The 21,094-nt window shown below is 39.0% G+C and overlaps 1 protein-coding gene across 2 annotated transcripts in view; it reads left to right on the plus strand.

Moving 5' to 3' along the window:
• The window catches only part of rock1 (Rho-associated, coiled-coil containing protein kinase 1), a 46,626-nt gene that overhangs the window by 19,443 nt on the left and 6,089 nt on the right, over positions 1–21,094 (plus strand). For both annotated transcript variants that reach the window (XM_077518500.1, XM_077518508.1), the window contains exons 2-30: positions 1,688–1,769; positions 4,644–4,744; positions 5,814–5,951; positions 6,047–6,222; positions 6,356–6,440; positions 6,524–6,668; positions 6,741–6,879; positions 7,207–7,298; positions 8,288–8,447; positions 8,544–8,619; positions 8,695–8,783; positions 9,714–9,762; positions 9,888–10,023; positions 10,109–10,200; positions 10,637–10,883; positions 10,974–11,080; positions 12,620–12,770; positions 13,325–13,485; positions 13,570–13,754; positions 14,129–14,198; positions 14,271–14,374; positions 14,463–14,628; positions 14,702–14,795; positions 16,202–16,290; positions 16,801–16,992; positions 17,073–17,238; positions 20,565–20,635; positions 20,714–20,802; positions 20,915–20,993. In XM_077518500.1, the coding sequence (XP_077374626.1) occupies positions 1,688–1,769; positions 4,644–4,744; positions 5,814–5,951; positions 6,047–6,222; positions 6,356–6,440; positions 6,524–6,668; positions 6,741–6,879; positions 7,207–7,298; positions 8,288–8,447; positions 8,544–8,619; positions 8,695–8,783; positions 9,714–9,762; positions 9,888–10,023; positions 10,109–10,200; positions 10,637–10,883; positions 10,974–11,080; positions 12,620–12,770; positions 13,325–13,485; positions 13,570–13,754; positions 14,129–14,198; positions 14,271–14,374; positions 14,463–14,628; positions 14,702–14,795; positions 16,202–16,290; positions 16,801–16,992; positions 17,073–17,238; positions 20,565–20,635; positions 20,714–20,802; positions 20,915–20,993 (3,531 nt within the window). The remainder of the gene's footprint in view (positions 1–1,687; positions 1,770–4,643; positions 4,745–5,813; positions 5,952–6,046; positions 6,223–6,355; positions 6,441–6,523; positions 6,669–6,740; positions 6,880–7,206; positions 7,299–8,287; positions 8,448–8,543; positions 8,620–8,694; positions 8,784–9,713; positions 9,763–9,887; positions 10,024–10,108; positions 10,201–10,636; positions 10,884–10,973; positions 11,081–12,619; positions 12,771–13,324; positions 13,486–13,569; positions 13,755–14,128; positions 14,199–14,270; positions 14,375–14,462; positions 14,629–14,701; positions 14,796–16,201; positions 16,291–16,800; positions 16,993–17,072; positions 17,239–20,564; positions 20,636–20,713; positions 20,803–20,914; positions 20,994–21,094) is intronic.

The following is a 21,094-nucleotide window of genomic DNA, read 5'->3' on the forward strand; positions in this document are numbered from 1 at the left end:
CTCCCTCAGTCATCAAAAAGTACTTAGTTGCTTCACATGCTTGAATTAGAAACTCTGTGACCATGGTGGAAAGTGAAGCCCTCTTTTTGATGCAAATCCATTCAAGTTCTTCCACCTGCGAAATATTTTTGCCTTATTGTATGATTCATGTGGCTCTGGCAGCTGACTGACAATAGACATGAAGTACTTGAGGCACAGTAGCAGAATTAAACACTGAAGCAAGATTTATTCCTGAACAATGTTCATTAATGTGCTTGTGACAACCTCAGAGGTTCCTCAGTAGATGTGAATGGTTCATTGCTTCCTGCATTATTATGCATAAACAGTCAATTAACTTCGATTTGATTGATTACGTGGAACTGATTGTAGAGGAATCACGTCCAGAAACGACTGAGGAAAATTGAATCATTCATTCTCAACCAGTTTGCAAATCTCTGCTCAGTATAACATTGCAATGGACACAGAAATTGACATTTAGTTCAAATACTCCCAGCCCTTAAAATATATACATTTGGGAAATAATAATTTATTAATTGTTCGATAATTCTCACTAGGGCGTATAAATCAATAAAAAATAAAAAGATTCACAGCTTTTAACTCGTTCACTCCCAGCCATTTTCACAGAATTAATCCCCTTCACTTCCGGCTGTTTTACTGGATTTTGGCTGATTTTGCAAGGCCCAGAGAATTTCGTGTTCTATTGCTATAAAAACGTGGAACCTACCAAAAGAAAGATTAAAGTCCCTCCTTTCATCAGGGGAAAAAAAGTATATTTCTGTCTGTTTCCGTTTTTCAGCAATTAGCATTAGAATATAGCTAAGTTTCATCATTATTCACAAATCTAATTAGAATTGAGTGAGCTTTTTTTTCCAACATGGCCCTGGTTGATCTCCTTCCCTGTGCTGTCACCTGTTGGCCGTTTGTGTAATAACTACCATTTCTTCAACCATTCTTTGCAGTTGAGAGGCCGCATCAAATCCTTATGTATGCGCTAGCATAAAAAAACCAACAACATAAAAACGTATAAATACGTCTTTGTGACACTGAACATTTAAAACAGAACGTATTTATACGTTTTTGGTGCAAATGAGTTAATAATCCAAAAGACAAAACTCGATTTTACAATTTAGCAAATTTTTAACGTTTCGATTTTTTAAATGACCATTAGTCGAAGTACTGTAAGTCGATTTATTGCCCAGCCCTAATTCTCACCATTGTTGACTGACTGTAGCTGTAAAAGCAGAGATTTTTCACTTTTATTCCCTGCCAGAAGTGGGCTAGGGAATGGCAAATTTGACACGGAAATTTTCCCCCATGCAAAGACAGAGGAAGTCTGTGTCAGGGAATTTCGGCATGCAGTTTAACGCACTACACCAAGTTACACTGGACTCTACTGCCATGACGTCATCTAATTATCTGCTGTTTCGCTCTGCAAAGGCGCCCACATAGTTAGGGCAATGCATTTTTATGTAGCAGCAAAAAAAAAACAAAAAAAACATGCATCAACAAAAAAATACTATTGAAGTACTATATATTACTGTATACAGTTAAGTGTACAGTAAAATATAATAAGTAAGCATCCTTTAGCAAACGTGTAACACATTTGAAACAAGCTTGTTATTCTTTGCCTTTGACCTCTACCCCGTAATGTCACTCTGCATGCTGATCCTCCGCTTCTCCCTCACAGGATGGTCTGGATGCGTTGGTGTACGACTTGGACTTCCCTGCCCTGAGGAAAAACAAGAGCATTGACAACTTCTTGAATAGATGTAAGTAGTCTTCCATCTCCCGTCCATTGCCGCTTTACAGGCCCCGTCGTTACATGTATGACACGTTTCAGCCTCAGAAAAGAAGGCCGTTTTGGGGTCACCGCTTCTATGCAAGCTTGGACACAATAGGTGTCTGCTGCTTAGTGTCCTCAACAAAGAGGCTTTAATAGATGCCTGGTGACCCACATGATGCCTATCGCTATGGCTTGTTTTTTTTTTGGTTTTTTTGTTTTTTGTTTTTTGTCTGTGTGTGCCATCATCACACAGGAGACCCTAATAATTACTATTTTTATATCATATTACCAACCTGTAAGTTACTTAGTTCTCACTTAGCATGTTATCACAATATTTCATTATTTACTGGAATGGTCGAAGGGCAATTCTTAATATTTTATGTAAAGCTTATGAGTAAAACTCCTGTTTTTTATTATGGAGAACAAATCATATCAAGGAGGGGATAAAAGGAACATTGAGGGGCAAGAAGTTGCAGTAATACAAGAAAAGCTCGCCATTTTGTGTTACTGTTCATGTACCGGTAATGGGGTATATGCCACGGAAGAGGCGGGACATAATTTTGCAAATCAGTTTATTTTTTTATTTTTTTAAATGAGTTGAATTTACATTATTTCATGTTTTGCAAAAAAATAAAACATAGAATAAATCAACAATTAGAAAGAAGTCATTTTGAGGAGTAGACACAACTGCAAAAGCAGTGACATGTATAAATGCTGTAATGTTTTTTTAAAATCTGAATCTGCTAATTTGGTACACATGAATATGCCTACCATACTACTTTTTTTTTCAGAGCGAAAACGAGTACAAGTACTTGCATTTTAGAACTCACGATGCCACATACCAGTGCTTACTTAATAATGCTATTATGCCTTTCAGCTGTGATGAAAGTTTTGAAGGGATGACTAATGACAGTTCTTGCCTAAGGGTTTGGAGTAATCAAATATTATTCAAAAACATATTTACCTTTATTTTATTTAACTTTCATTGAATAAGATAAAAGTTTCACTAAAATAAAACACTTTCACAAAAATGTTATAGAAAAATAATACGCGTACTCCAAAAAAACAAAAAACAAAACATTAGAGAAAACACATTCAAAAGCCCCCCGGCCCTACGGTTAAGGCTATAATCTTTATCCTTAGAACTAGGGGTGTGAATTGCCTAGTACCTGACGATTCGATTCGTATCACGATTCACAGGTCACGATTCGATTCGATACCGATTAATCCCGATACGAATGGTCACGATTCGATACCGATTAATCCCGATACGAATTTATAAGTCGATTGTTGCGATTTTTTTTCATTCATATTTAGAAAATACTAATCAGTAAGCTTGTAGAGTGTAAGATTTATATGAAAATGTATTATTTATTTATCTGAAATTTCAGTCTTATAGAGGTTGTAATCTGTTTCATGTTTGAACAGCATTAAAATAAAAATATTAAGGCTTAATGTGCCGTTCATATAACATTCTTCCATGCTCAAGGTGTGAATCCTTAAAAAAAAAAAAAAAAAAAAAAAAAAAAAAAATCGATTCTGCCGATTATTGAATCGATTCGAGAATCGCGCGATGTAGTATCGCGATATATCGCCGAATCGATTTTTTTTTTAACACCCCTACTTAGAACCTTTCTAGCCATATCAATAGCATTTGTGTAAACTCCATCAAAAAGTCTGGTTTTGCCATGTAATGCAGAAAGACAAATTTGTAGTTTGCCTCTTTGAGAAGGCCATGACTTGGCCCCTGAGTGGCCTTTAAACATTTGATCCAGAGCAATTGGATGTTTCCTATTTGAATTTCAACCCAAGAGTCTCCAAACCCTTAGGCAAGAACTGTCATTAGTCATCCCTTCAATTCTTTTTGCATCAGTACTGTTGTATGCATCCGAGGGTAGTGCTGTGTAACGACATCAATGACGGATATGGACTAATGGACTGGTGCGTCTTGTGTTGCCTAAGGGGCTGCCTTGTATTAATTCTCTTCCCGTTCTTTCCACACTGATCACATTAGCTTGATTACTCTGTTCTGTACAGTTAAAAGTATTTCCTGTAACACATTCAGTACATAGTTCCTGCAACACCTGCTGGGATTTCACCAATGAAGGGAAATGAGTCATTCAAAATATTTTTGTGCAATGCCCCAGACTTTTATGTGTGTAATTTGGATGCTTTGCCATGCCAGCGCCCATTAATACCAGACCTAAAATTGGCTTTTCTTTAGCTAACTTGGCAATGTGTCCTTTTAAGGGGGTGCATGCATACCAACAATTGGGCCAAATTTGAGCATTTCCTCTCCGTTCAGATCAAAGTCAAAACAGGCCATATTCTCGGATGGCTCTTTAAAAAAAAACAAAAAAAAACACAAAAAAAAAACATCCAGAGCCATGCTCTTGTGGTGTTCCTGTGATTCCCCTGACTGCTTGGGAAATCCGTCGGGGCTGACGATCGTAAAGTTTCAATATTTATGATGGTACGGAATTGGGCCAAGCCATGGACTCCTTGATTGTGACCTTAAAACATAGACAAATGGGAAGCTGGACACAAATCTCCCAAGCCTTCACCACAACTTAGTGAAATGACAAGATGAAGAGTTTACAAGCAAACATACTGGTAGTTACTGGATAAGTTTTCTTCTTCTACGACTGCACCATCTTGCTCTTGGTACTATGACAGACATTGTGTGCAGTGCATTGTGTTAGTGATCAGTACACCAAACACTTTGATAGCACTAAGCACATACATTTTTCTTCACCATATATAATCTGTAGTCTCTTGCATTAAAAAAAAAAAAAAAAGTTAATGAAATCAATATTTACAAATTAACGTCTTGAAAATTATATTCATGTTTTTTCCACAGATAAAGATACCATTAGTAAAATCCGTGACCTGCGGATGAAAGCGGAAGACTATGAGGTGGTCAAAGTCATTGGGAGAGGTGCGTTCGGGGAGGTGCAGCTGGTGAGTTTACACTCTTTTGTTCATCTCTTTGGCTATACAGTGGTGCAACATAGGAAAAATTCTGGCTTGTCTCATATATATATATATATATATATATATATATATATATATATATATATATATGTATATATATATATATATATATATATATATATATATATGTATATATATATATATATATATATGTATATGTATATATATATATATATATATATGTGTATATGTATATATATATATATATATGTGTATATGTATATATATATATATATATGTGTATATGTATATATATATATATATATGTATATATATATATATATATATATATATATATATATATATATATATATATATATATATGTATATGTATATGTATATGTATATGTGTATGTGTGTGCAATACAGTTCTTCAAATATCAATTACATATACAAAAAAAAATCAATTTATGTATCATGATGTAGAATAAATGAACATTTTAGAATATGAGAGAAAAGGTGAATTATAGGCTACAGGTACATTTGGAAAACTTACCCCACTTAAGCTGTGAATTTTCTCATTTAAAGTAGGAAATTCTTCAAAAGTGAATTTTAGATATTTTAGAGTAGAATTATTTTAATTAAGAAAATTGTGAATTAATTATCCCTTAATTTGTGGATTTTCTTAATGTAAAATGTAGGATTTTTTGATTTTTTTTTTGCGTTTGAATGGCTCCAGTTCGTTGAGAAATTGTGAGTTTGACGTGATTTATTTTTTATTTTTCGGTGGAAAATGTGGAAGGTTACTATACATGGAAATATATGGACTGGGATCTCCCGAATGAGCTGAATATTTTGAGTTTGGGATAGTTTGAATTGGTTGACAAATTTTGAAAGTTTGGGAATGTCAAAAATTAAAACAGAAGAAAAATTAAAATAGAAATTATGTGCATAATTATTTATTTTTCAATTATTATTTTCTTTATTATTTTTTGCTTTGCTGTCGCATCATGCTTAACTTTGGAGTTTGATTTGTTACGGTGCCGCTAAATGTTTGTTTTTAAGTGATTCTAAATTTCACCCCTTATATCTACAGGTGAGGCACAAAGCCACATGCAAAGTGTACGCCATGAAGTTGCTGAGCAAGTTTGAGATGATCAAAAGGTCAGACTCTGCTTTCTTTTGGGAGGAGAGGGACATCATGGCTTTTGCCAACAGCTCTTGGGTAGTGCAGGTAGGTCCCGACCACCCACCACCATCTGTTTATGCCGGCTTGCTGGGTAAACGACGAATTCCCTCATCCAAACTCACCTTTCATCCTTCTCTCAGCTTTTCTTTGCATTCCAAGACGACCGCTACCTCTACATGGTGATGGAATACATGCCCGGCGGGGATTTGGTCAACCTGATGAGCAATTATGACGTCCCGGAGAAGTGGGCTCGCTTTTATACAGCCGAGGTGGTGCTGGCTCTGGATGGTATCCACGCCATGGGCTTCATTCATAGGTTTAAACAGCTCTTCATCTTTATTTTACATCAACGGTAGAAGTCTGTTAAGTTTAAGAAACGATTGTATCTGCTCAAACAGTGTCCGTAAACACCATATAATGGCCTCTATAAATAAATACTTACTTTGCAGGGATGTGAAGCCTGACAACATGTTGCTGGACAAAGTGGGCCACTTAAAACTGGCAGATTTTGGCACCTGCATGAAAATGAACAAGGTATTAAGTTTGTGTCCTTCTGAATAACAATCTGTTTATTTTTGCAAGGAAGGATGTTAAATATGTGCCGCTTGCTCTCTTAGGACGGCATGGTACGATGCGACACAGCTGTGGGAACACCGGACTACATTTCGCCCGAGGTACTGAAATCCCAAGGAGGAGATGGCTACTACGGCAGGGAGTGCGACTGGTGGTCGGTGGGAGTGTTTCTCTATGAAATGCTAGTTGGTGAGTCACTCTGATGGATACAATTCAAAGTTCCGACTGATAATATTGTAATTTACCAATATGCTTTTTCAGGCGATACGCCGTTTTACGCAGACTCGCTGGTCGGCACTTACAGCAAAATAATGAACCACAAAAACGCGCTGACCTTCCCCGACGACAGCGACATCTCCAATGACGCCAAGAACCTCATTTGTGCCTTCCTGACAGACAGGTAACGTCCCATGAAAATATTTAGTTGGCCTGGGATGTCTCTGCTACACATTTATTTTAATAAGGGTACTCTCCAAACTTCTTGCATGCCGTCGGAATCTATTTTGCTTATATAGTTTTGGACACGCTTCAAACATTAAGGCGTTTTGACATGGCATGATATCTGATTCCATGCATATGTTTGTTATTCATGCTGCCATGACTCATATCGAATTGTGCCACTTGAGGGGGAAATTTTTGGGGGATTTTTATCACTTGAGCCATGCTGTGTAAATTTAAGCTACGGTCTAATTAGGACTGAGCAATGTATCCCCCCTCTCGGCAACAGGGAGGTCCGCCTGGGCCGGAACGGTGTGGATGAGATCAAGAGGCACCCTTTCTTCAAGAATGATCAGTGGACGTGGGAGAACATCAGAGACAGTAAGCACTCTGATTATCATGTAACATAGGTCATCAGACTGATCATTGACAGCGCAGCGGCCAATAAAGGACAGACACAACATTAATGCTCGGGGCACTGACACCAGAGCAGGCGGAGATTAGAAGCGAGGCAAATCCTGCAGCTGTAGTCAGCTCTTAACCGGGTTTATATTTAATTCTTGACTCAGCTAAAGTCAGCACTTTGGCCCAGCGTTTCCGAAAGGCTGCCCCGGCTCCGCTAGCTGCTGGCTTCGCCGCGTTTCAGAGGATTTTTTTTTTTAAGTCAAGGTTTGTGACCCAGGATCGAAGTTGTAGGGTTGCAGAATTCAAACGAAACACCTAATTATTGTGTCCGAGCTCATTGGGTGTAACAGTATACCAAAAAAATGCAATGTCTTGTTTTTAAGGTCTTCTGTTCACATATTGAGTACAATAATATCCCCCCCCCAAAAAAAAATAAAAATAGTGCTGCGGATCAAGTTAAACACTTAAATGGAAGCAATTGCTAGTGGTACATTGTCAAATAAATTAGATGTTGAAAGAAATGTTTAAAAAAAGTGTTTAACCTGAAACACTATTAAAGTGCAACATCAATAATTTGTCTTCATTTTAAGAAACTGCAGATGAGTGCAACAGTAATAGTTTGAATTATTATGCTATAAAACTCTTATAATGACATTTTTTAAACTGCTTAGGCTTCATCTCAAAAGCCCGAAAGAGGCTGTTTAATTGACAAAACCCCTGCACGGTGCCATGACTACCTCTAGCCAGATGCTTAGATGCACTGCATTTATTTTCCCAAGTAGACATGAGGTTCAAGCATGAGGCAGTTATCAAGTACTTACTGTCCCTTACCTTTTATGTCCCATGTGGGAACTCTGTACCCACCTGTACCATACAAAATGTACCCTGTACATATTACATTAGCTCTGCGAGCTTATTTTAGGCAAACGGCAGAAGAAAAAGTCATGAACCTTTTGCCTCTTTAGCGGCTGCCCCAGTGGTGCCCGAGCTGAGCAGTGACGTCGACACCAGTAACTTTGATGATATAGAAGAGGACCGTGGCGAAGAAGAGACTTTTCCAATACCAAAGGCCTTCGTGGGCAACCAGCTGCCCTTTGTGGGCTTCACTTACTACAGCAATCAGCAGTAAGTCCCCCAGAGGCTCCATACTTTACATGAGTTAAAAATGCTGTTCATCAGAACAAGCATGAACTTGTATTAATTGTGTAATGTGTTTTGCAGTCCTTTGCGCAGCTCCACTTCTGCCTCCAAAACAAGTGACAAACGTAGCAGCTCCACAAAGGAGGACAAAAGTCATGTGAGTTGCACGTCTATGCTTGTGACTTTATGTTCTCCAAGTAGAACATTCTCTGATGTCTATTTATCACTTTAGTTAGAGAACCTGCAAAAAAGAATCTACCAGCTGGAGGAGCAACTCCACAGTGAGATTCAGCTAAAGGATGAGTTGGAGCAGAAATGCAGGTACATTTGAATGTTTGCTTAAGTTATACCTTAACTTTCCAGTATTTCACTTAAATTATTCCCCCCCCCCCCCCATTGTATTGCAAGCCAAAATTCAAGTTACGGGAAAGCTTGAGATGCGTGTGTTTCTCGATGAAAATAACAATGAGAGCTACATTTACAGATGCACTTTCATTGAACGGGACAAAGTCAAACACAAATCCAAAATAAAGTCACTTGCAAGGAGCATAGAACAGATGCTCAAACGAACCGCGTGGTAAACGGCCAACCCGACTGACTCATAACCTGGCAAGCGCCAGATTGATAATGTGAAGTCTCCACAGTATCAATCTGGGACTGCTCCAATGTGTTCTGCTAGGGAAAGGCGGGAAATTCAGTACAATACTTTGAGGGAAAATTGAATTGTGAATACAGGTGTAAAGGCCACCAAGGGATAAACAGGTATAAAGTCCTTTAAAAGCTGCTTGTGTATAGTGGGAGCTGAAACCAAATCAGCTAGACATCATTATATCATATGTCTATAATAATTAGAATTGCACCTGTGTGTAAGTAGTAGTAATAAGTATGATGGAAAATCTTGTGTTTATCCATAATCGTAGTGAGAATAAGCATTAAAGAAAATGGATACATTTCAATTTCTGTTAAACTTAATTGGGTTTCTAATTTCATGGGGAGTATTCAAAATAGAAGGGTTTTGTAGTATTTGTTTATGGAGCGTTTATGTATTTACTTTTTTTTTTTTTTTTTTTTTTTTTTTTTTTTTTGCTTACGCTGTGATAACACTAATAACCCTGATCATTTTGTTATTTGAAATCCTAAAACATTTTCATACCGTTTCATTTCAAGTAGTGCCAGTGGTTTCATCAAAATTTGAATAAAATGCCACCTTTCTGATGACTAATTTGACGACTTTTGCTCTCTTTCCTCCAGGACCTCAAACACCAAGATTGAAAAGATCATGAAAGAACTGGATGAGGAGGTTTGATCCTGTTTTTTTGTCTCTTCAAATGCGTTTTTCATCAACACGCTATTAAAAGAAAACAGGCTGTCAACTTTACTGCATTTGTCCTGCCTACCATAACCATGCTATTTGTCTTTTGCCAGGCCAATTTGAGGAAGAGCGTGGAGGCGAGCATGTCCCTGCTGGAGAAGGATAAGATCATGCTGCAGCACAGATTTACAGAGTACCAAAGAAAAGCCGACCAGGAGGCAGAGAAGCGACGCAATTTGGAGAACGAGGGTGAGGACCAAGTGCTAGTGTGAAGCTGTGATGTCTTTGGGAAGGAAGATCTTGGGGACTTCACATCCTTTCATGTTCTCTGTAGTGTCAACTCTGAAGGAGCAACTTGAAGACATGAGGAAGATCAGCCAGAACTCACAGGCCTCCAATGACAAGATTGCCCAGCTTCAGAGTCAGGTAAACATGCCGTGATTTTTTCTGCGTCATTCAGTGGAGTTGGCGCCTTTTAATGACAATCAGCGTTCTAGTAGACTCTCAACAAGTGATCTCTACACTATGTTGTTTACATCCATGTTGATGTTTCGGGGAATTAGGTTACTTATTTTTTTCTCCCATTCTGCCTTCTTTATTGTCGCTTTACTAAATTTCCCCAAAACAAATCCAGTTTACTAAACATTAATTTTAATATACCAGTAGTGTTTAATATTTTAAAAAAAAAAATGTTTGCACAAATAACATCCTCCTCGCATCTGCCGTTGTGTAACTACTAAATGTACTTCCCACTTCTTGCAGAAATAGAGCAAATGGGTGTGCTCAAACGCTTAAAAAAAAAAATAAAAAAAATAAATAAAAAAGAAGCACTAATAAATGTAATCGTTCCCTCTGGTCCTAGCTGGAGGAGGCCAACGACCTCCTGCGCGCCGAGTCGGACACGGCGGCGAGGCTGCGGAAGAATCACACGGAGGTGGCCAAGTCAATGAGCCAGCTGGAAAGCTTGAACCGCGAGTTGCAGGAGCGGAGCCGTGCAGCCGATGGCGAAAAGGCCCAGCTGGAGAAGGAACTCCTGCTACTCCAGAGCACCTTGGACTCTGAGAGGAGGAATTACAGCCAAGACTCGGAGGAGATCCGTGAGCTGCAGGGTAACCCGCTGAAGCCGCCAATTCTGATTGCGAAGATACTTCCTTATTGTAAATGTTCTTATTAATATTTTTGTTTTGTTTCCCTCGTAGCGAGAATGATGGGGTTGCAGGAGGACAACAAAAACTTGAAGCTCAGCGTCTCCAAAGTGGAGACAGAACGCAAACAGGCCCAGGAGAGATGCAATAACTTGGAAAAGGTACACTAGCATGATATATACTACACTTTTGTTTTTTGTTTTGTTTTGTTTTTTAAACAAAGTAAACAGGCTATTAAGAATTAATGCCTAGAAACATGCTGTATATACAGTGGAACCTCAGAGTTAAATGAGTTTTCAATTCAATTTAAATTCAAAAACACTTTATTTGTCCCCGAGGGGCAATTCAATGGCATACGAGCAAGTTAAAACAAAAAAAAAAAAGAGATTTAAACCAACACATAAAAAAAACATACATAATAAATACTATAGCTAAAAACAATTCCAGCTAACTAACGATAAAAACAAAAGAAAGTGCTCTGTTCTTCACATTAAAGTGCTGCATGCATTCTGTCAGTCAGTCTGTCGCAATTTGGGCAAATTGGGGTCACAGTTCAAGAGATTTACTGCTCTGGGGACAAATGTAGTCCACCTCCGCTGTGTTCTGCAGCGTGGGCATCTCAGCCTGCGGCTTGATGGAAGCCACTCAAACATTGAATGAAGTGAGTGAGAGGGATCGAGCAGGATTCGGTGGGCAGAGCGTAAAGTCTGACAGGGTGTCCAATGATTGTTGAACAGACTTTAGTGATATTAAGTAGCGCTGTCCGGTCTCGCAGGGTGATAGAATGGAACCAAGAAGTGAATGAGAAAGTTAGAATACCCTCAATAAATGTATGATAAAACATCAACTATATAAATGAGTTTAATTAGTTCCCAAGCTCCAAATACAGTAACTTGGTATTTTAATTTGTAAAAACATGTACATCCTGTACAGTATTTAAGCAATAAAAACATGTCTTAAGCTTTTTTGTTGCGGTATGATGGTATGATTGTTTGTAAATGTATGGAGCTTGTTGTAAATTCCTCATTATTGCTATGTTAATGAATGCTTTAGTTCTGTGCTGAGTTCGTGTAACTTACATCGGACATATTGTTGCTATGGGGTCCTTGTGTGCGCTGTTTTAGGTCAGGCTCATCGTTGAACAGCTAAAGGGGGGGTTGGAGTCCTCGTGCCAGTACAGTATACATAACACAGAAGTAGTCATTGTTAATGCATTTAGAGTCACGGTATAAAAATGATATCAAGCGAACAGAGGAAGTGTTAAAGCGTTGTAAAGTGAAGCTGTTAATAAAGCAACATTATACATTCAGGTGTGTCCCCGCACGCTCTTTGCCTTGAGCGTTGTATGGATGTGATGCTCTCACGAATTCCCCTAAATTACAACACAGTCCAAGATCACCGCAATTTTATTTGATGCTAATTTGGTTAGAAGCAAAATTCAAAATGGGCTCAGGTGTTAACTTTTTGAATGTGCGTGAGCGATTGCAATTATTTGTAATTCCAATTACTCTGAGGCACCAATTTGAGGAAGTTTGTATTTCAGCATGTTTATATACCCATAACTAATTGAGGGAAGGCATTATTAATGAGGCTGTTCCATTCCATATAAACAATATAGGGACTAATGGGCCTCGGTTGATTTTGTATTTCCGTCCTGAAGTTCTTTGAGTTGATCGTCATGTCTACCCAACCCCACGCAGGATAAGAACAACCTGGAGATAGACCTGAACTACAAACTGAAGACCCTGCAGCAGCGACTGGAGCAGGAGCAGACTGAACACCGGGTGACACGCGCACAGCTGACTGACAAATATGAGTCCATCGAGGAGGCAAAATCGGCCGCTATGAATGGTATGTTGCAGCGTCTCGTCTGTGTCATACCGTACATTCTGAAGGACTGCTGACATTAGTGAGCAATTACTGTTGATATGCTGAAATCAGATTTTGGACCATTTTGAATTAAAAATGGCTACCAACGATTCTTTCATTATTAAAATAGTTGTCGATTAATTTGATTAATTGATCAATTACTTGATGATTAATCGATTAATTTTGACAGCTCTAATTGTGTGGTATAGATGAGGTGACCAGCAACAAAGATGAGTAGAAGAAGAAATAGAAATTAGGCTAACTTTTTTTTTTGGTAAATGCTTTGTGGTTGCAAACTCTCAATGTAATTTTTATTATGATAAATTAATAGTAACATGTGTTATATAAATAAACATCCAGGCAACCATTTTCTCCTCAAATGATGTCCATCTATAGAAGCTTTACATTGCTTCATTCTGATTATCAAGTGTTAGCTAAATTACATTTCTGGTATGTTACATGGATACCACGCTTTAGGGGATGTACTGTACTATCTCTGTCTGTATTTGTAATACATAAATGTGCTTCCACCCCAGCTGTTCAGGTGAAGATGTCGGAGGAGAATGGTGCGAGGATGCGAGCAGAGAGCCGGGTGGTGGAGGTGGAGAAGCAGTGCTCCATGCTGGAGTTTGACCTCAAGCAGTCGGTGCAGAAGATGGAGCAGCTAATGAAGCAGAAGGAAAGGCTGGAGGACGACGTGAGTGAACGCTTTCCACACAGACCCAATTTCAATGACTTGCTACATCCTTTTGAAAATTCACCCGCCGCCCTGGTGGTTCAGGTGAAGAATCTAAGGATACAGGCGGAACAGGAGTCCAGCAAGCGCGGGCTGGCTCAGAATGAGCTGAAGAGCCGGCTGCAGGAAGTGGATCGGCTCCGGTGCTCGGAGAAGCAGCTCAAGCAGGAGATCAACACGGCGCTGGAGAGTAAACGCTCTCTGGAGTTTCAACTTGCGCAGCTGACAAAGTGAGTCCAATATACAATTATTGGTGGAGATTTGATTTGGTCTGGGAGGCGGGGTACATCCACCGACCACAATGGACTCTTATAGTTTATTCGTTATTTTCTGTTTTCGCTGCCTTCGCCGTAATGCTCTTTGTAAGTCAAGCCGCTATTCCCAAATAAGTGCTATTATTTCGGCTTATAGTGCAACTGCGCCAAAGCTGCTCTGCGACAGTGTTCACTGAGATTAGACTTTAATCTGAATGCTGTTCCTTCATTACTTAATCCCTTGGCTGCATGTGATGACAGCCATATTTTTGCTAATGGTGCTCAGAAAGTGGCCTCGATGCGGGAACAGCGGTTTAAAAAAAATCTGCTTTGGTTGATGTGTTTACCAGGCAATACAGAGGCAATGAAGGACAGATGAGGGAACTTCAGGACCAGCTCGAGGCCGAACAGTATTTTTCTGTAAGTATTAGTGGAAACATAGATTAGGGGTGAGGGGGTCAGACTAACCTAATGTCGGCCTTTTCCCTGCAGACGCTTTACAAAACTCAGGTCAAAGAGCTCAAAGAGGAAATAGAAGAAAGGAACCGGCAGGTACAAGAAGCTCATAAAAAGGTGCAGGAGCTGTGCAGTGAAAGGTAAGCGTGTGCGTCACGCTTCGTCATAGCCTGCCGTCGCATGTCAGAACCTCGTAATGAGCTTGAATTGCTTCTCTCCCGCACAAAGGGAGTCCCTGTCTGCCCAGCTGGATCTGACAGTGACGAAGGCGGAGTCGGAGCAGCTGGCGCGGGCGCTGCAAGAGGAGCAGTACTTTGAGCTTAGCCAAGAAAGCAAAAAGACCGTCACCAGGCACAAGCAGGAGCTCGTCGATAAGGAGGCCACTATTGCACGAGTAAGCAAAAGCCAATATTATTGGAGCTTGTATATTGCGGGGTATTTTAATGTCTAATTTGATTTCTATGCAGCTTGAGGAGTTCTACAAAACTCTGACCAAAGATGTGGAGATTCTCGCCAAAGAGAAGGCAGAGTTGAGCGAGAAGCTTAGCACTCAGGAGGAAGGTACTTGTATTTTGTTTTTTTAAATTGGATACAGAATGCATTGAATATTTAAAATATCTTGGAGACATATTAAGACAATTTAAAATAGATCCCATGTGTATCATAAAATCTGACATTCTTTGGTCAAAATACACAGTGTAGTGAATTCCAACTAGAGCTGTCAAACGATTATTAATTATTATTATTATTTTTAATCAGATTAATCTAGGGGCCTGGGATTCACCACATCCAGACTGCTAATTGGCTTGTTGTACTGGCTAATTTACTCAACTCAACTTTATTTATAAAGCACTTTAAGAACAGGTATTGCTGTATGCAAAGTGCTGTACATGAAACATAAATCGGCACATACGTTTATTATTATTATTATTATTATTATTATTATTATTATTATTATTATTGTTATTATTAACCTTCAATGTTCTTATTTTTTTTAAATCGACAAACAAATGTCGATTCTGTGGGTATATATTTACCTTCAACACTGGAGTGCAGATAACCTCGGGGGATCGAGTTGTAATTATTTGCCGTCCATTCCGTTACAAAGCCGTCAAAATTTTCAACATCCTCATTGTTTTCTTCTTCCTAGGGGTTGCATGACAGAAAATATTTGAGAAGCACTGGGCTAACCTAATGTTGTTTTACTTCAGGAAGAAAAAAATACAGTAGATATGTGTGAGAAACAAGCTAACTTCACAACAAACAATAAACAAAAGGCTGCATTTGAAGAGCTTGGCTATCATCAATGAGGTGCAAACACATTGCACAGAGTGCAAGTCGCACTGCCTCGGCTTTCCACAGTAAAGATGATAACTTTAGTATCTTCACTTCCAAATACCTCGGTGCCATTTCCTTGCTTAGCCCCGTCACTCGATGGCATTCATAGTGTCACTGTAGTAGAGTGATGCCATGCCGCACGGACTGTGTGGGGAAAAATGAAGTGTCACTCTGTGGCACCGCCCAACTTCAGATTTAAAAAAAAAAAAAAAAAAAAAAGTTATTTAAAAAAAAAACAACAACAAAAAAACAAACAAACTCATATTTATCCGAGTCCTGATCGAGAGACAACGTCCGATACCAATCGAGTCAGCAACCACGTTAACGAGCCCGATTTCCGATGACGTGATCGGATCGGGACATCCATAGCCTAAACCTTGTAGATAACTTGTGTACCTTGGTTTTAAAGTCACGTTTGGGTGCACATTTGATATGGTAAAGGAAGAAAATATGAAACACAAAAGTGTTTATCTTCTGTGTAAACCTGAACAGATTTTACAACTGATTTTAAAATGAAACTGCATACCGCAAGCAAGAAATGTTCCAATAAATGAAAATTCAACACAACCGAAAAAAACGTACCAAATAATTCTAAATGCACATTCATGCACGGCCTTCTATACTTTCAGAGTATGTTGCTCAGAAGGAGGAGATTACAAATTCAATCAAGGCCAACTATGAGAAGGTCCTCAACACAGAGCGGACTCTCAAGACTCAGGTAAGCATGCATCTTTTTTTTTAACAGGGTAAGCACTTTTTTTATTTTTTAAAAACATGTTAACTTTTTTGGTCTTTTTTTTTCTTTTCTTTTTTCTCTTTTTTTTTTGACAGCCCACACACATTTCACTTATATTGTAGTGAGAGATGTTATACCCGTACAAACACTCAACACATCCATTTGCAATTTAGTAATTCATATCGAACCTAAATCCATGTTTTGGCCAAATTCAATGTTGGCTTGACACACATAAGGATTTGAGATCAGAAATATTGACCAGGTTTAACATTTCCAATTGTTGGCCTGAACTGTTTTCCAAGCAGATCAGAAAGAGAAAAAAAAAAATAACTCAAACATCGTTCAGGATAATTTCCGACACATCTCAGAATTGAGCTTTTGACCAGGAGGGCAAAGAAAACGCTTAAATTCTGTCCTGTTGTATGCATATATACAATGTATGCGTCTCATTTGGGCATTACCAACCTGTTTGTCGGCCTCTTAATCCATCAGGCGGTGAACAAGCTGGCAGAGATCATGAACCGCAAGGACATGAAGCTGGACCAGAAGAAGAAAGGCAGCACGGCCGACCTACGCAAGAAGGAGAAGGAAAACCGCAAGCTGCAGCTGGAGCTCAACCAGGAGAAGGAGAAGTTCAACCACATGGCCATCAAATATCAGAAGGAGCTGAGTGAGATGCAGGCAGTGAGTTCATGATTTGTTAGTCGTCTTTTCTTCGAGAGGAAATGGTATTATTAAGGTGCGCTGTCATTCTACCCTTGCAGCAACTGGCCGAGGAGTGCACGTACCGCAACGAGCTCCAGATGCAGCTGGACAGCAAGGAGAGCGACATTGAGCAGCTGCGGGAGAAGCTCAACGACCTGCAGCAGCGCATGGACAACTCCAGCATCACCAGCCTGCTGACGGACGAGACGGACAGCAACATCGCGGGTAAGTACTAAATCATTTTGACTGTGTTTTTTTTTAAGTTGAACCTCAAATTTCAAAGCTGAAGTCCAAAACCCAATCGGCAATCCTAAAGAACAAAAAATGATACGAGATTATCAAGACGAGTGTTTTGCTTTTTCTTTGGATTTTTGATTACATTACCCTTTCAGTCAGGGGCGAACAAACAGCGAACAACACAATAGAACTAAAACAGGAACTTAGTAGAGAAAGCGGTTGTCTTCAAAGGTTAGCTTCACTGTATTGATTGTTGATTTTGCTATTGCATACTTGTATACATTCTTGTGGCTCTTACATGACAATTAGCCATGTTAGATGTGCTCAAATATTGCTTTTCAAACTGTTCAGTTTTACAATTTACAATTTGAGGATAGACGAAATAACTTAATTTCAACAATGAATATGGTGGACTAGTGGCTAATTTGTCTGCCTCGTAGTTCTGAACTTTAGGGTTTATATCTAATTCTTGACATTTTTTCCATGCGTATGTGGGTGGGTTTTCTCAGGGCACTCTGGCTTCCCCCTGCATGCCCAAAACACCCATGATAGGTTAAATGAAAATGCTAAATTTCCCATAAGCGTGAATGGGTGTGTGAATGGTCGTTTATTATAACCAGCGGTGACCAGTTGAGGGTGTATCCTGCCTCTGGCCCAAAAGTCAGTTGGGATAGGCTACAGCTCACCTACCATCCCGAATGAGTAGGGCCCTAACCGATTAATCGGCCGCCAATTATAATCGGACGTTTATTGCCCTTCCAGCACTGGCCAAAACAATCAGCCAACGTTTTCCCCTTAAAACGTTATCGATGAAAACCAAATTTTCCGACACTGTGGAAGTACCCGGAATGCATCATTTTGCTTGCGTAGCATTAGCAATTAGCAAGTGCATAGCGTATGCTAAAAAGCAAAGTAAGGATCCCATTCAAATGCTAACAGGAAGTTAGCATTGTCTTCGGGAGTAGCTTTCTTCTGTACCGTACTCACTATAAGTGTATATACCATGGATGCACGGCACCACACAGCCCCCAAGAGGCCAAAAAACGCACAGGTAGAGTCAGTATTTGTCATTGTCCGTCCAAGTTATATTTAAAGTTGATATTTCAAGAATTCAAAGACTTTCTTCTCTCAAAATTCAAGGTTGCAAACATCCAAGGTTTTTTTTTTTTTTTTGTCTTAACACATTTCCACATGACATAAGTCCCGACATGTGAAAATAACACAAGATAAAAAATATATATATAAAATAAAAGGTTAATGCTTTACAGTAGTTGTAACAAGTAAGAATGGTTTTATTATTGACACATAAATCTGTAGAAAATACATATCGGTCGGGCCCTATTAATGAGAAGTTGACTTGTCCCGCACAAAAAAAAAAAAAAAAAAAAGCCAAAGAAAAAGCAAAAATGTATCCTTCAGATGCTCATTGAGCTCAAGACTCAAGCTTTACTGAAATCACGTATGAAGTTCCTCTGTATTCGACTGTGTATTAGTTCATGTTATGTGTATAGATATCGCTGTGTATTGATCAGTGGGCTTTGATTGGATAATAATACATGACAGTTTCTGTACATGCTACTTTCCAGTATGCCATTTTTTTTCCACCAGCGTAATGAACGACGACAGTCTCCGTATCAGTTTTCCTTGAAATGATGCCTGTGGTTAAATCCCTCTCTCTCCATTTCCCCTTCACGTCTAGTCCTCGCTCTTCCTCTCTTTGTAACTTCTATTCCTTTCCCTCTGTGAGTAACCGAGCGGACGAGCTCCCCCTTCTGCCTGGCCTGTACGTGCTGCAGCTGCTGTTCTGTTGTGGTGCTCTTTCGTTGGTTTCCTTATTAGTGCTCTTTAGACATCTGTGAATGAAACCCTGATTAAGAGTGAGGAGAAAACGTTTGTGATTAGGATAAAATAAGTGGGATGTTTCCTATAAGTGATGGTTTTAAATCCAGCACCCTGGATGATGAGGCTTATTTATGTATTTTTTTTGGCTTTGTTTTTAATCAAAAGCACTGTGTTCTTCAACTGTATAACGCTTTGGTTTCGCTGGCATGCTCAAACAGAAATGCTGCTTGGACTGGAAGCACTCCCTCACACACAATACACTTTACATTTAGGCTGGATTTATAGTGCAGGTCCACGTGCCCCATTCCCATTTAATGGCATCAGAATCAGATTTGTTTTTGTTTTTTTTTAATTCATTTTTTAAAAATTATTTCCATGTACTGTACGTTTCAAATGACACATAGACACCTTCTTAAAATAATTGCCTAAAAGTCTTCTCTTTTTTTCCAGATTTTTTTTTTTTCCAAGAAACACAAAAAAAAATAACCATTTGAATCATGAGGAGATGATTTAGGCAAAAAATAATAATTAACAAAAAAAAAAAAGACTTAGATCATTATTTTAATATGCACAAAGGCCAGTTGGACGTGAACAATTACAACATTGAAGTTAACAATGCTACCTACCGGTAATTATTATATAAATGTTAAACGTTGCATAACACGAGTTTGCCTGGATTGACCCTCTTTCCTCCATTGATTTAAATGAAGGCAACAGACCACGTTTCTCCAATGGCCAGCAGCTGCAGATATTTTCCTTATTTATTGAAGAATGTACCTCTAATGCTGCCTAATTTGTCTTTTTGTCGTTTCAATTTTCAGAATTTAAAAAAAAATATTTATTTTTGTGTTAGGCCAGACGCTGGTTGGTACATCACTGATCGAGTTATTCCAAAATTATTTACGTGATAGATAAAATCTGTGCATTTTTAATCTGAATTCACATTGACAGATAATTAAGAATGACATTTTCTGATCCATTTGTAGGAGGCCTGATTTTGAACTGAGCTCATTTGATATTTTTTTTCCCTTTACCCTATCAAGACACATCTCCCAATTGAGCAAAACATCAGAATTAAACCAGGCCGTGTAAATCCAGCCTTAGTCCCGTTGGTTTCCTCTTCCCCTTCAGTTTGTGCCGTTTCAGCTGCATGCACTTACACATTTGTTTTCGATTCACAGCCTGAGCAATCTAGCCAGTCAAGGGGAATTGTGTACTAATGATAACAAAACTAGCCATGTAGCTTTTGTAATGTGACATGCTGTATTTCTTAACGTGTCTATTATATTCTCGTGCATGCAGTATCTTAACTTTTCTCTTGTTACCTCCTAAAGTGGTGAAAAGCTGGCACTTTAATTAACCTTTTTTTGTTTTTCCCACCCAACTTAAGTTTTGCATGGCCCGCTTCAACATTGCCTCTAAATTCGGCACATTTGGTGTGTGACGTTCTCCCGTCTGCGCTCCTTTGACAGAATCCAGACTGGAGGGTTGGCTGTCTATTCCTAACCGCACGAATATCAAGCGATACGGATGGAAGAAGCAGGTATTTGTACTTGTACCGCTTCCAAGGACTTGTTCACATTTTGCTCCCATTCATTGGCCTTTCACTGTTGTGTCACAGTATGTTGTGGTGAGCAGTAAGAAGATTTTGTTCTACAATGACGAGCAAGATAAGGAGCAGTCCAACCCTTCTATGGTACTAGATATCGAGTGAGTCACCTTGAGAGTAACCGTATACAAACGTACGTACAATGTTTGGAGTCGTCAGGAGTTCTCATTTTTCTTTTTCTTTTTTTTTTTCTTTTTTTTTTTTTTGAAACAGCAAACTGTTTCATGTGAGACCAGTGACACAAGGTGACGTGTACCGAGCTGAGACTGAAGAGATTCCAAGAATATTCCAGGTAAGAGGGGCCCTTTCCTTGAGTTTTTGTTTTCCCTTTTTTTTCCCCAGCCTCCCAGATGTTTTTAATCAATGTATAAATGGTTGTTTTTGTCAAAATTA

Source organism: Festucalex cinctus, chromosome 1 (assembly GCF_051991245.1).
Source record: "Festucalex cinctus isolate MCC-2025b chromosome 1, RoL_Fcin_1.0, whole genome shotgun sequence".
Taxonomy (NCBI): Eukaryota; Metazoa; Chordata; class Actinopteri; order Syngnathiformes; family Syngnathidae; genus Festucalex; species Festucalex cinctus.